The 14,921-nt window shown below is 37.8% G+C and overlaps 1 protein-coding gene across 1 annotated transcript in view; it reads right to left on the bottom strand.

Moving 5' to 3' along the window:
• Positions 1–14,662, bottom strand: part of LOC105993486 (cytochrome b-245 heavy chain) — a 38,616-nt gene extending 23,954 nt beyond the window's left edge. Inside the window, exons 1-5 of the mRNA XM_013026754.1 lie at positions 14,561–14,662; positions 12,079–12,174; positions 9,346–9,456; positions 2,008–2,092; positions 310–455 (exon numbers count right to left, since the gene is read on the bottom strand). Of these exons, the coding sequence (XP_012882208.1) occupies positions 310–455; positions 2,008–2,092; positions 9,346–9,456; positions 12,079–12,174; positions 14,561–14,605 (483 nt within the window). The 5' untranslated portion in view covers positions 14,606–14,662. The remainder of the gene's footprint in view (positions 1–309; positions 456–2,007; positions 2,093–9,345; positions 9,457–12,078; positions 12,175–14,560) is intronic.
• Between the last annotated feature and the right edge of the window lie 259 nt (positions 14,663–14,921).

Raw genomic sequence — 14,921 nt, 5'->3', positions numbered from 1 at the left:
GCTAGCACTCTACCACTTGAGCCACAGCGCCACTTCCGGCTTTTTTCTTTTTGCTTATGTGGTGTTGAGGAATCAAACCCAGGGCCTCATGCATGTAAGGCAAGCGCTCTACCACTGATCCACCTTCCCAACCCTGTACTCACATTCTTTTTTTTTGTACTCACATTCTTATAACATATATACAAGTGTCTCTCACTATCAGCCAATTTCTGTTATTATTCTAGCTAGGTCAAGTTCTTCAGTCACTAAAACAAAGTCTTCTGTTTTGATAGCCTATGAAGCATCTCAGTTGGGAAATGAGAGGTTTACCTTGATTCTTTCTCGAGCAAAGTTGAGATAAGTTTCATTCTCTTTGTCTCCAATGTTAGACAGTGCTATGGAATAATAATCAGAATTGTTGACTCGGGCATTCACACACCACTCCACATTGAATAGATGTGCAATGGTATGAATTGCTAAAAGGGCAAAGAAGAGAAACAAGGAAAGTGAAAGTATGCACAAATTTATCATAATCTGGGCTTCTAGCCACAGCCTCTTACTCTATGATAAGTCAAAGGAACACAAAGATGGTCTAGGAAATCTTATAAACAAGATCAGGGTCCCCAAAGCAAAGGAATCTTTTTTTTTAGATATTTTTATTGTGAAAATACTATACAGAGGAGTTACAATTACATGGACAAGATAATGAAGCAAAGGAATCTTAGTGGTTAAGCTCTTTTCCTCTGTAGGGTTGTGGAAATCTCTTAACATCTATGGTGTTGAGGTAAAAATTTTGAGCTAACATTTCTAAAGATTCAACCAATTTCTGAACTTCTAGATTAGCCTCTGTCTCTGAGGAAGTTAGCTGTGCTCTCCTTATCTCTCTCTTTCCCTACTGTGTCTGTGTTTGGATAAGAAAATTCTATATATGCCATATGTCATATAAACATAATGACTGGCCCACTTATGTAACTCTGCAATTATCTCTGAGAAAGATTAAAGAATGATTGATACAATCCAATGGCTGTATGAATATCTTTAAAGTGAGTTTCCTATATTTGACAATCATTCGTATAGGGTTTACTTGATACCAAATACCGTTATCAGTGCTTTACAATCTTTTAAGCCTTAATCATTGATGTAGGTACAATTAATATGAGCTTTTCATACAGATGAGGAAACTAGGGCATAGTAACCTTAAAATCTTGTTCATGGTCACCTAGTCAGGAAGTAGCAGAGCTACTATGATTGTCTTCGGCATGTTCCTTCTTCTTCTTCTTCTTCTTTTTTTTTTTTGGTTGGTCATGGGCCTTGAACTCTGGGCTTGGGTGCTGTCCCTGCACTCTTCAGCTCAAGGCGAGTGCTCTACCGCTTGAGCTACAGCTCTACTTCCAGAATGTTCCTTCTTGTACCAACACTCTCACCCTAATAATTATGATAATTGTATAGTAGATATGCCTATTACATGCATACATATAATGTGTTATTTGTTATTCATCAATGCATGTTTATTAACATGCATGCATATTATTTATTATACATATTATGATTATTAAAAAGTAACTGTAGTAATAATGAAGGTGATAAGTACTTTCTTAAGGGAGTCTCAGTTTATGAACCGATGCTCCTAGATGTTTACTGAAAAAAGTTCACATGTCCATATGTGTAGCCAGGTAATTTTGTAAAAATCAATGAATAGAGGCTCTTATATGCGGATTAACAAACATCTTTGGAAAAGGATGAGCTTGACTTTTCCCATGGCATATTTTCATTTTTACAGAAAGATCTTCAGATGATAAAGCTTTAAAGATTAAAGAAATAAATCTTATTTTTTACTTTTTAAATCTTAATATTATGTAACAGAGTTGTAAACAATTTTGAACAGAACTCATTTTAAAACAATGGCACATCTGACTATTACCCAATAAAACCATAAAGTCTGAACTCTTACACATATGTATCTAAGAAAAGAATAAACTGTCTGGGTACTATTTTTCTTTGCAATTTCAAATGTCTTAATAAACTTACCAGAGTGAAGTGCTATCATCCATGCTACCATTTTATGGAAGGTAAGGTTCCTGTCCAGTTGTCTTCTAATTCTTGTTGAGCAGCACTTTGGATTAAGAAAGAATAGAATAGAAATAGTTAACAAAAAAGGTTTCTAATTTTCACAACCATTCTATAAATGACATCTTTCTATGCATTTGATGGATGAGAAAATGTAGATCCAGAGATGTAGTCGTTTTTCCTCAGATCAAACATTTAGTAAGTGACACAGTTCTCATAACAGTGAATTTGGACAGATAGCATATATATCTATACTGTTGCTAGTCCTAAGTAATTTACGTACTAGACAGAGAGGAGCTATAGAAATTAACAAAGAGCAGTCTTTTCTTCACATACCTGGCAGTCTAGTAGGGACAAAGACAAGCAAATAGTTCGAGTACAAGTGATTAGTGCTCCAACAACACTCTACTATATACACATTATGGGAGGTCAGAGACACGACAAGAAAACATCCCTGACTATATAATAGCAGCAAAAAAGAAAGACAATCACATTTACCAAGAGGCTGCTCAAGGATCTACTGTAAGCACTTATATGCATTGATTCACTTAATTCTTACATGAGTCTTATTATGGAAGTACCATTGTTATTTGTATATACCAGAAACAAAGACAGAGAGAGATTATCCTACCTTTATTCACATAAGAGCAGAGCTGTGATTTAAACCCATGCCAACTGATAACAATATACATCAATATTTTGCTCTTTCGTATCCTACCTGATTACCTTGACAATAAAAATAGTATTTCAGCCCATATTTCAGTGAATCTATCCTACCTGTGTATGTTAGTGGACTTGGGTTTGAATGTGGATTCAGGCCAATATTCAAAGCAGAAAGAAAAACACTAGTTGATAGTTGAAATCGAAATTTTGCTCTTCTGAAAATTGGACAATTTCTGGTTCTGACTGCTTTGTTCCAGAATCTAAGTATACTATCACACAGAAGACTTTTAAGAAGACAAGAATTTAATTTCAAAAATATCTTAGATAATGTAAATGTATTCATTTACAAGACCATTCATAATGGTCTTACAATATTTTTAATAAAACATCCTGATTTTTATAGATAAAGCAATCGTGAAGAAAACTGTATTTGCTACACTATTTCTAAGTTGACCAAACCTAGGCTGTTTAAATCATGACTTCTGATTCTTAGAATTGTAGAAATGCTGTTGAAGAAAACGCTGAGGATTCCAGGTATATGTAAAAAATGACTCAGGCTTTGTTAAGTCTTAGAAGGTGAACCAAAGAGTTGACCCATCATGTAATGTAGTAAAATAAGTATTATTCCCCCTCAATCTAGAAAAGAAAATCAAAACTAAAATCTCCCAGTGTCTGGAATCTAAATCTATTTATCTATCAAAGTTTCATGGCAATTTTCATCAAATAAAATGAAAAGATATAGTCACTATTATTCTAAGTGACTAAATATTGAGTGATATTGCCCCATTCATAAGGAAATGGAAAGACTTGGAAATATCATATTTAGTGAAGAAAGCCAGACCCAAAGAAACGTAGGCTCCATGGTTTCCTTCACTTGTGATAATTATATTATAAGTCTAAGGTAGTCCTAGCAGAGGATCACAATAGCTCAACAGCTTTGTACCTGTGACCATATAAAAATGATGCTAATTGAAATGAACTCCAAGATATGGAAACAAGAGTTTTTAAAATGTACTGTTTGAAGCTATTTTTTCTTTCATTTTTCCCTTTGGTTTACTCCCTGTTGTCCCTGTTTTTAATTTGGGTACCCTGTGTCTTGTATATACATTTATCTGATTTGGGGAAGGGAAGGGGAGTAACAAAAATGGTGAGACAAAGGACTAAGGGTGAACCAATGCAAACTTTACAACTTGTGGGGGTGGAGTGGGAGAGGAGTTGAGGGTAGGGTGGTAAGGGAAAGTGGAAGAAAATGAGGGAGAAGGAAACACTCGTAGGCAAGAAATATACTCACTACCTTACTTAGGTCACTATAACCCCTCTACGCATCACCTTTACAATAAAATAAAGTATTATTTTAAACAAGAATTTAAATATTCTCTCTGGAAGGTGGTCACCAAAATTAAGAGTGGCAGTAGTAATATTTAGAATAGATGGCAGTTAATAAAAGGTGTTTTATCATATGAATTACCATGATCATCTATCAGTGAGCTCAGTCTATACTAGGGAAATGTGTGAGATTTTGATTTTTAGTTTGTTTTATTTCAGTTTCTGCCCAATGGGTTGGAAAGCTTGGATGGATATCTAACAACTTCTAGTCATCATTGACTGATGGGTATTCCTAAGGCATTAACTTCCTGACATATAAGGCTAGCCCTAGAAAAGTTATTTTACTAATTGTATTGTTAATAATTTTAAGGAAATCAATTCTTCTGTTCCCAAACCCATAGTTCTGTTTTGTTTTGTTTTCTGGTCGTAGGGCTTGAACTCTGGGCCTGGGCGCTGTCCCTCAGCTCTTCAGCTCAAAGCTAGCGCTCTACCACTTGAGCCACAGCACTACTTCCGTTGTATGAGTGCTTTATTGGAGGTAAGAGTCTCATGGACTTTCCTGTCTGGGCTGGCTTTGAACCGCAATCCTAAGATTTTAGCCTCCTGAGTAGCTAGGATTACAGGCATGAGCCACTGGCACCTGGCCAAACCCATAGTTTTTAAGAGTCCTTAGGGGAGGCAGTGCAATTAGGGGTTGTGTTCTAACCAGGATTTCTTAACTAACAATCCTAGTGAAAACTTGCCTGTTTCCCAGGCTTTACTTCCTCTAAAGAGCAAACATTTGTTACTTATATGGCAAAAGGAATTTTGCAAAAGTAAAGTCCAAAATTGACTTTAAGAGGCATATTATATGGGTAGGTTTGACCCAATAACATCAACTCTTTGAACTGAACTCTATAAGTCTACGATGAAGGAAGTCTTGCTTGCTTAAGGATGTAGGGAAACCCATGAAGGGAGTGGAAGGGCTCTAGGGTCTACGAGCTGCCCCTGTGTGGCTGCAAACAAGGAAAAAGACACCTTTTGTCTGCAACTGAATCTGCTAAGAAGCAAGACATGCTTAGCAGAAAAGCTAGTAAAAGGTGCTGCACTTCTGACTCACGCAATTGTAAATTCATAAATAAGGGCTATGTTAAGCCATTAAATTTGTGGTAATTTGTTATGTAACTATAGATAAACTGATATAAACCCTACTAAAGTGGTGACACTGGGTTGGAATTCTAAGGATCAGAGAATGGGAATTAGCAGAGTTGGAAAGGAATATTGAATTACATTTGAAAGCAATTTTAACTTCAGATATGCCCTGCTGGGACCCTGGAGTACTCCTTAGCCTGAAACATTGAGTCATGGACTGGAGTCTCTTGTTTCCTCATCTGGATAATCACTATAGGTCTTTTCTCCTAAGCCTGCTGCATAGACTCATTAAGAAGGATATAATAAGAATTAGCTGTAGCTTGGCTCCCCAGCTAGAAGGCAAGCTTACTATATGAAAATCTGTATACTATATACTCTTAAAAATTATTTGATAACTCTTTGGCTGAATAAATGGATTGTACTTTCACTGTCTCAAAACACAGATTACTCTAAACCAACAGAGATGTCATTACTCTCTTTTTATTTATTTATTTTTATTATCTTGGTAGTTGTATAAAAGTTCCCATTTAACAAAGTAGTTTATGAATACACATTTGCCCTGTTTTATCTTCAACTTCTTGACAAATTCTTTTGGTGGGAGAGGATTTACTAGATCTTACATGGTAAATTTGAAGAGGCAAAATATGGTTTTGTTGTGGGCCCCATAATCTTATGTTTATCATGATAATCAGTATGGATGATCAAAGAGGTGAAACAATAAATATTAATACCCCTTAACAGCTTTTGTCATAATCTCTTAGAGAAAGATAAATGGAATTCAGAGCAAAGGATAGAAGTGATTGAGAAATACAACTAAGAAAAACAGCAACATGACTTTATTTTAATAGAGATTTTTAAAAAGCTAACTAAGGGCTGGGAAGTTGGCTCAGTGGTAGAGCGCTTGCCTCATGCACGAGGCTTTGGATTTGATTCCTCAGCACCACATATGCAGAAAAAAGCTGGCTCAAATGGTAGAGAGCTAGCCTTGAACTGAAGAGCTGAGGGGCAGCGCCCAGGCCCAGAGTTCAGGCCCCATGACCATCAAAGAAATAAGTAGATAGATAGATAGATAGATAAAAGGCTAGTTAAAATAAACTTTATTAAAAGGAAAAACTGAAGCTACTTGCCACTAATGATCCAGTGGAATGGCAATGGGTCCCACTAGGGCACTTCAGTGTGGTCAATGATAAACAAACCCAAGGGGAAGCCACAAGTCCTGCTGAAACTGGGCTTCCAAGAAAATGATCTTACCACTTCCTGATTGGGGGCAAGACAGATCATTGGTAGAATGGGAGGAAAAGCTTTGCTGCTTTTGGTTGTCCAGGACCTTTCTGTTCCTCCTCACCATGAAGATATTATTTTTGGTTTTTTTTTGAGTCATTTCAGAATTATTGCCAGCCACCAAAAATTACCCAAGCTGCCATCTATACCATAGCTTCCCCACTGAACTACCTCTATGCTTTCTACAATTGACTTGGAAAGGGGAAGTGCTTCTGAAAGCCTTGCCCAATTTTAATAAACTCTTGTTTGAATGCAAGGACAATTATTGAGACACCCTGGCAAATTTCTATGGTCTATTGAAACTATGGCTTTTGAAAAATGAGAAATGGAACTAAAAAGAAACATAGTTAATGGTGTGTAGTATGAGTTTCTGTAGCTCTATTTTATGTACATTTGGTCTCGTCACATGCAGTATTAATGTATCTGAAGGAGATATTTACATACAATTTGGGAGAAATGGCAAAGTGCAACCATCTACCAAACTCAAGAAAAGGAGTTGACCCTGTCCATACCTACTGATGGTAGAATGTGGGAAGAATATTAAAGAGTAGCATCTTATTTACATAGTACTTTTATAATTTTGAAATCCCCAGTTTATTCTCTGTCTTCTTCATAAGACCCTAAGCTTCTTTAATCTTGTGGAAATTCATTCTTACTCTAATTCAACATTTGTCCCTAGTACAATTGCCTAGTAGACTTAATTGTATACTTTCACTACAAGTAAATTCTCTCTCTCTCTCTCTCTCTCTCCATGTCTATCTCTCTCTCTCTCTGTATGTCTCTGCTGGGGATGGAACTTAGGACCTCATATATGCTTGGCAAGTTTTATCACTGCACTAATCACTTAGAATGGCATATTCATCTTTACAATGTCATTGTTCAGAATGTTTCTCAGCTAAAATATCTGACACAGAAAGCCTGAAGAACTCAACGTTAGAAGGGTACATGATTAGAGACAGAGCCATGTTAAGGTCGCCATTGAAAACTGGCAGCTGTACAAAACTCAATTAACAACACCACTTGGTATTGAGAATTGATTATAATCTTCTCAATGTAAGAAACCACAGAGATGAAATTCTACTGGATTAAAAGTTTGACTAAAAGTTGGATCAATGAGACCCTTACTGTAAAATACTTTCTTAAAATTATTTTTTGTTGGGCTGGGAATGTGGCTCAGTGGTAGAGTGCTTGCCTTGCATGCCTGAAGCCCTGGGTTGGATTCCTCAGTACCACATAAACAGAAAAAAGCCTGAAGTGGCATTGTGACTCAAGTGGTAGAGCGCTAGCCTTGAGCTGAAGAGCTGAGGGACAGCGCCCAGGCCCAGAGTTCAGGCCCCATGACAGGCAAAAAATAAAATATATTTTTGTCAAAAAGATGTTCAAAGGGCTTTCTATTTAACACAACAATTTATGTGCACCATGCATCTTGATCATAACTGCTTCCTTCATTCTTCCCACCATCTATTCCATACCATCTTTTTTTGGGGGGGGTCATGGGGCTTGAACTCTGTTCCTGGGTGCTTTCCCTCAGCTCTTCAGCTCAAGGCTAGCACTCTACCACTTGAGCCAGAGTGCCACTTCCCGTTTTCTGGTGGTTTATTAGAGATAAGAGTCTCACAGACTTTCCTGCCTGGGCTAGCTTTGAACTGTGATCCTAAGATCTCAGCCTCTCTTGTAGCTAGGATTACAAGCGTGAGCCACCGGTGTCCAGCTATATTCCATGCCATCTTTGCTGTGGCATAGGTGACTGATGAATATTTACAAATAAAGCCAATGCACTATAGAGTTTATTGTTGTCATTTTGTTTTTACAGAGATGACATTCTTTTTTAAAAAAATCTTCTCTACCCCCATTCTAATGTTTTTACTTTAGAGTAAGTAAAGCCTAAGAAACAAGCAATGTTTTCACTAGAATTGTTAGTTAAGAAATCCTGGTTTGCACACAATCCCAAATTGCACTGCTTTGAAGCAGCACATGTTGTAATAGTAGCATTTAGACTTGTGACCTGACAGCAAAGAGCCTCATGAGAAGAGTTTCAAGGCAGAGGTAAAACGAGGCTATTTTTCAACATGGGAGCTCAGTTCTATATCCAGATAAAAGAATATATTAAATAAAAACTGGCAGCAAGTGATATTTTGTTTTACAGATATATGATGCTGTTCCTTCTAGGATTCTTAACATGAAGTGTGAACTTTGCATATGAATCTGCTTTTTTCTATTAAAATTAAGATGACTGAATGTGCTATAAATTACATTGAAAATCATAATTGCTGTTGCTCATTGAAGTGCCATAGAACACATCTCATAAAATCTCCATGTCAAGTGAGTGAGGTGGGAGCAAAATTAAATGGGAGTGTTGGGATTCAAAACCCAGGTGACTGTGCCACAAGAGACAGTTGGCTTTTCTACATGCCACCAACACATTTTCAAACTGTTCTGTGACTGTGATTTGGTCTTAAAATTCCTCTATACAAATGAGTATTCAAATAACCTAGGCTAAATAATCTCGGCTAGAAATGACAAGGATGTTGTAACTTCAGAAACTTGTTAGTGGGGACACTGTGAGCGCAAATTGGGCAGAAAACCTTCAATCCTCTTGCCTTTGCCTCCCCAGTTGTAACTTTTAGGCCCTCACCACCATTCCCAGCATTGAGTGGTGCCTTGTACCACTAATTCCCCACATTGATTGGTACCTTGTCACAAACAAATTTTCTTTGTCCAGAGTAGATGGTTGCCTCTGGGAGCTTCATCCACTAATACAGGAAAAAGAAAAGCCTATTCATGAGCATGGCGTGGCTCATGAATATTCTATAGTAGCCAAGGGCTTGCTTTTCCTAAGAAACAACATTTGGATATTGGCTTTGAGAATGAGAGGAACTGTCAAATTCTTGCTCTTACCGCACTGGAACCCCGGAGGAAGGATAGCAGATTTCGACAGACTGGCAGCAGGATCAGCATACAGTTGAAATTCAGGCAGGCTGCAGGGGCCCTGGCCAGGGCCAGTGCTGACTAGAGGAAGCAGGATAAGGGATAGCACAGTGACACCAGGTGAGCACAGAAAGCCCCACTCTCACTTCTTGTTCCCAGCCCGAGCCCACACACCAGACCCTCTAAGAGATCTGGAAACCAAGGTTGTGCAAAGCAAAAGTTTTTCTTTTAGGGCCTCTTTTATTTTCATCTAAAACTGGACCCTTAATCCAATCCAATATTTGCTAATGAACACTTTTACATATAAAGAGAAACAGAAAGAATTTTACGATACATTTTGCATGTCTATGTTGTCATCCCTCTATGCGTGCATCAACTACTATTTTTGGTTGTTTGTACAGTCAATTGTGGCTATCAGTTTACTTCCTCCTAAATACTGAAGCATGCATGTCATGAACTTGAGTTCTGTACCCACATTGGACCATTTTAAGATTTGAAACAAAGTTTTCTTAATGCTTAGACTGATCTTCATAGTAAATCATTGGTAGACTGTAATGTTTTATCATTTTAACTACAAGCTATGTAACATTTAAAGAAGTTGCACATTATGGATAAGTTGCAGATATCAATGATAATAACAATACAATTATTTTTGTATTTACACATGATTTATAAAGTATATTAAAATTAATATATTAATTCATAGTTTCGGCATGGTTTAATAGAGTTCTAGTGCAGTAGAGATTTTAATGATTTTTGGCAGTGTTACGATTTAAACTCAGGCACTTACACTTGCTAGGCAGGTGTACTACCACTTGAGGCACATCCCCATACCTTTTAGCTTTAGTTGTTGATATGTCACCATGCTCAGCTTTTTGTTCAGATGGGGTTTCACTAATTTTTTGCCTCATTTGCTTTGAACTGCTTTTGTACTGATCTCCACCTTAGGGTAGCTGACATTACAGTCCTGAGCCACTGCACCTGGCCTATAATTATAATTATATATATATATATATATATATATATATATATATATATATATGATGAAGAGGCCTGATAGTTCATGGAAACTAAGATTACTATTAGAAGAAAGAAAGAAAGAAACTCAAGGGTCTCCATTACAAGTTCCTTAAAGTTTCCAGATGTAGAGAGGTTGATTTTTCTGAAGATCATTTCACTAAGAGGAGGGTTCTCCATGGACAAAAGTAGTAGGAATTAGATGACTTAGAAAATATGCATGGGCTGGGAAGGTGGCTCAGTGGTAGAGCACTTGCCTTGCATGCATGAAGCCCTGGGTTCCATGCCTCAGCACCACATAAGCAGAAAAAAAAGCTGGAAGTGGCACTGTGGCTCAAGTGGTAGAGTGCTAGCCTTGAGCTGAAGAGCTGAGGGACAGCACCCAGGCCCAGAGTTCAGGCCCAAGACCGCAACCCTCCCCCCCCAAAAAAAAAGAAAATATGCAAAATTAGCTGGGCTCTAGTGGCTAACACTTGTAAATTTAGCTACTCAACGAGGTTGGGATCTGTGGATTAAAGTTCAAAGCCAGCCTGAGTAGGAAAGCCTGTGAGACTCTTAACTCCATTTAACCACCAAAAAAAGCTGGAAGTGGAGCTGTGTCACAAGTGGTAGAGAACCTTGATAGAAAAAATAAATCTCAGAGACAGCACCCAGCCATGAGTTTAAGTCTGAGGACCAGCGCAAAATCAAGGAAAAAAATATAAAAGCACATTTATTCCAGAGATTTCTTCTTTAAGCCAAACAATGACACATGGCTTGTTGGAGGGAAGGGATGCTTCTTGGTCTCTGCCTTGCTTTTGTTTCTTACACTGGCAGGCCTTAAATGATTCTTAAAGAATTTACAATGGAGGGCTGGGAATGTGGCTTAGTGGTTGATAGAGAATTTTAGACTTTGCCAGAAAACCACCCAGACATCCAGGTACAGAGAACAAAGAAAGGTTTATTGCTGGGAAAGGGGCCAGCAAGACCCCTTCTCACAAGGGAGAAGTGAGAAGAAGCACTGGCTATTGTCTGAAGTGACCTATATACCGTAGGAGGGTTACGAAGGGCTAGAAGGGGCTAGGAGGCAGAGATCCTGGTGTGGACGTGAGAGCCAAGGGCTTTATCATGGCAGACTAGGATTTATGGCTGCTGTGCAAATAGTAGATAAGGGATCCTGCAGCTGCCCAAACCTGAAGGTCACTCTGAGGGGTTCTTGCTGCCTTATATGGTGGTAGCTGCCCCAGAGGCGTGCCATCCCAAGGTAAAGGGGGTTGGAGGCTGATTATTTACTGCCTTTACTAAATGGGCCTAGTGTTGTCTAGGAAAGGAGCATGCTAAGCTGTGGAGAAGGGAAGGAAAGCCTAAGCTATGGGAAGGGAGCTCATTGGGCTAAGAGGGGTAGAGTGTTTGCCTAGTATGCATGAAGCCCTACGTTCGATTCCTCAGTGCCACATCAACAGAAAAAGCCAGAAGTGTCACTGTGGCTTAAGTGGTAGAGTGCTAGCCTTGAGCAAAAGAAGCTCAGAGACAGTGCCCAGGCCTTGAGTTCAAGAACCAGGAATGGAAAAAAGTAATTGTAATGGAGGGAGTGAGGCTGATAGTGCTGTTTTGGTTGATAATGTAAACTTATTTAAAATATTAAATAATAAGGTCAGACTAAAAATGTGAGCCAGTCAATATTGCCTGAGAACAAATTATACTTACCCCAAGGAGTTTTCTAGTGTAAAAGTATTTATCTTGACCATCATAAATTCGGTAGTACCAGACAAAGAGGAAGACATTCATCCCCAGCCACATCAGCTGCATAAACAGAAAAGAATTACATCATGTTTTTGTATCTCAATAGGTAGATTCCATGCAAGATAAGAGTCAGATGAAGGTCAGGACTTCCCCAAGTTCATCTTTTGACAAGATAGCTACAAAGCTGGGTGCAACCAGCTTAAAGCCATTTCTTTCCTATAACAAAGTCACTATTCGTTTCTGTAATTAAACTTACCACCCTGTCATGATTACTTTACTCCTTAGCCAAATAAAAATTAACACTCTTGTTTCATTTCATTTCTTTTTCTTCCTTACTTCTTGACATTAGAGAGGTAGATCACACTGATTGGCCAGCAAAATGAGAAGAAAAGGAAATATATCAGTATTCCTATCTCCCTACCAACAGGACATCGAGTTCTGCTTTGAAGAATCAGTCACCTCCCTGTACCACACATCATCTCTCTCCAGCTAGAGGGAGTCACATGAGCTAACATGACAAGCTTTCCATCCTACTTGATAAAATTTTCTTAACTCTTGAGGGAGGTGATGTTGATCATAATGGAGCAGGTGAGTGGAATGGGATTTAAAGACAAAGCAAACTTTCTAGATTGTGATTTTTTTCATTGTATCCCAAGCATAATATTTCTTTGAGTGATGATGCTCTCAGTCTTCTACCTTTGGCTCCATAGTGATCTTCTCTTAAATATTAAATGACTAGTCATTGGTATTAACTATGAAACACCCATAGATGCTGGCAAAAAGTTAATCTTTACAAAGAAGTTGCTAAAACAACTTCTCCATTTCTTGATCTTGTCATGCTTCACAAGAGGCTTGCGAAGCTGTGTCCTCATTTTCTTTCTTTCTTTTCTTTTTTTTGGGGGGGGGTCCGGTCGTGGGGCCTGAACTCTGGGCCTGGGCGCTGTCCCTCAACTCTTCAGCTCAAGGCTACCACTCTACCACTTGAGCCACAGCGCCACTTCCAGCTTTTTTTTTTTTCTGCTTATGTGGTGCTGAGGAATGGAACCCAGGGCCTCATGCATGCAAGGCAAGCACTCTACCACTGAGCCACCTTCCCAGCCCTGTGTCCTCATTTTCAAGTAGCTGAGTGGATATTTTAAAAGAAGATCATTTCTTAGGGAAAATTGTTGCAAGAGCTAAAAGTATAATACAACTGTTTTTCATAGGATTAATAGTCTCTTAAATGGTACTAAGAAATCAAGTTGACAGTTTCAAATCCTCAGACATTCATATTGCACTAGAATGCTGGTTTGGTATGAAATATCTTTAATAACAAAATATTTGCTGGTTTATTTTATTTATGTAATTTCTTTCTATCTCTACAATTGAACAATCCCATATACTCCATGATACAATCCTTACAAAAGTTCTAATTTGTAAGTGTTCTTTTTACTAACATGCTTCTATTATTGGCTGTTTGGAAAGGCAATTTAGAAATCACATTTCTTTCTAATCAATTGGTCCATAATGGCTTTGTTGAGAGTATCATCTTAGTAGTATAGTTATATCCTTTATGTTCAAAAGCACAGAAACCAATATCTAGTTGAAATATAACCAATCTTTTTTTTTTTTTGGGGGGGGTCCAGTCGTGGGGCCTGAACTCTGGGCCTGGGCACTGTCCCTCTGTTCCTCAGCTCAAGGCTAGCACTCTACCACTTGAGCCACAGCGCCACTTCCGGTTCTTTTCTTTTTGCTTATGTGGTGCTGAGGAATCGAACCCAGGGTCTCAGGCATGTAAGGCAAGCGCTCTACCACTGAGCCACCTTCCCTGCCCATAGCCAATCTTTACTTATATTTTCTCAAAATAGATTATATTGCTAAATATGATTGCATATTATATATATGAGTCTAGATAGTTAATTTTAATTATGTTCTCTTTGATTTTGGTAAACTTCAAAAATAACTGGTATAGACCTCAGAGAATAGATGAAACTTGTTTTTAACTTGGTTATTTTTAGTGTTGTTACTAAAATAAAGGTCAATTTCCTATACTTGAATCTATCTTCTCTTTGTTATTTAAAAAATGATAAAAAAAATTAGTTGACCATTTTAAGTAGTTTAAACACATGGAAAAATATAGAAGTTTGCCTCTGAGTAATTAATGAACTCAAACTTAGGGATAATTAACATGAAATGCCTTATAGTCTGTCTATGAAATGTGAACTTATTACTCCTAGAAACTCAGAACTAAACTAAGAGAATTGAGTACCCAATTATATTTTTTCCATTAAGAAACTTAGAAGAATAAATTCATTCTGTATACAAATAGATGTTTGTTCATATAGCAAATCACTTTCTCACACAACAATAAAAAAAATCTCATTTTTGCCCTATTTTAGCTCAAGGAGAAACTAAACATGTAAAAGAATTCATAATTAATTCATTCATTAATAATGCTGGTACTTACAATGACAAAGATGGAGAGCCCCTCATTCACAGCCCAGTTCCCCATCGTGACAGAGGTTCAGTGTGCTCTGTATGACTTTATTCTATACTGTGCCGCTTCTTCTTATGAGGAAATGAAAACTGTGGCCTTGGGACAACAGGTTTCCTTTTCTAGTATCAGATATTAGCTAATCATTGGTCCATTGCAAAAGCCTGTTTCCACAACAAATTTAAATATTTAAACCATCACACTACAGAAAAACAGATTGGAAAATGAATGCAATGTATACAACTGAAAAATGATGGAGTTCAAGGGATGTTTTTCAATCAGGAGACTTATTTTTTTAAACCTAACCAATTATCTGCTTGCCACTGTCAAGTCA

Source organism: Dipodomys ordii, unplaced genomic scaffold, assembly GCF_000151885.1.
Source record: "Dipodomys ordii isolate 6190 unplaced genomic scaffold, Dord_2.0 Scaffold96, whole genome shotgun sequence".
Classification (NCBI taxonomy): Eukaryota; Metazoa; Chordata; class Mammalia; order Rodentia; family Heteromyidae; genus Dipodomys; species Dipodomys ordii.
The sequence above is the reverse complement of the archived record's forward strand: the minus strand, read 5'-3'. Positions and strand labels throughout refer to the sequence as shown.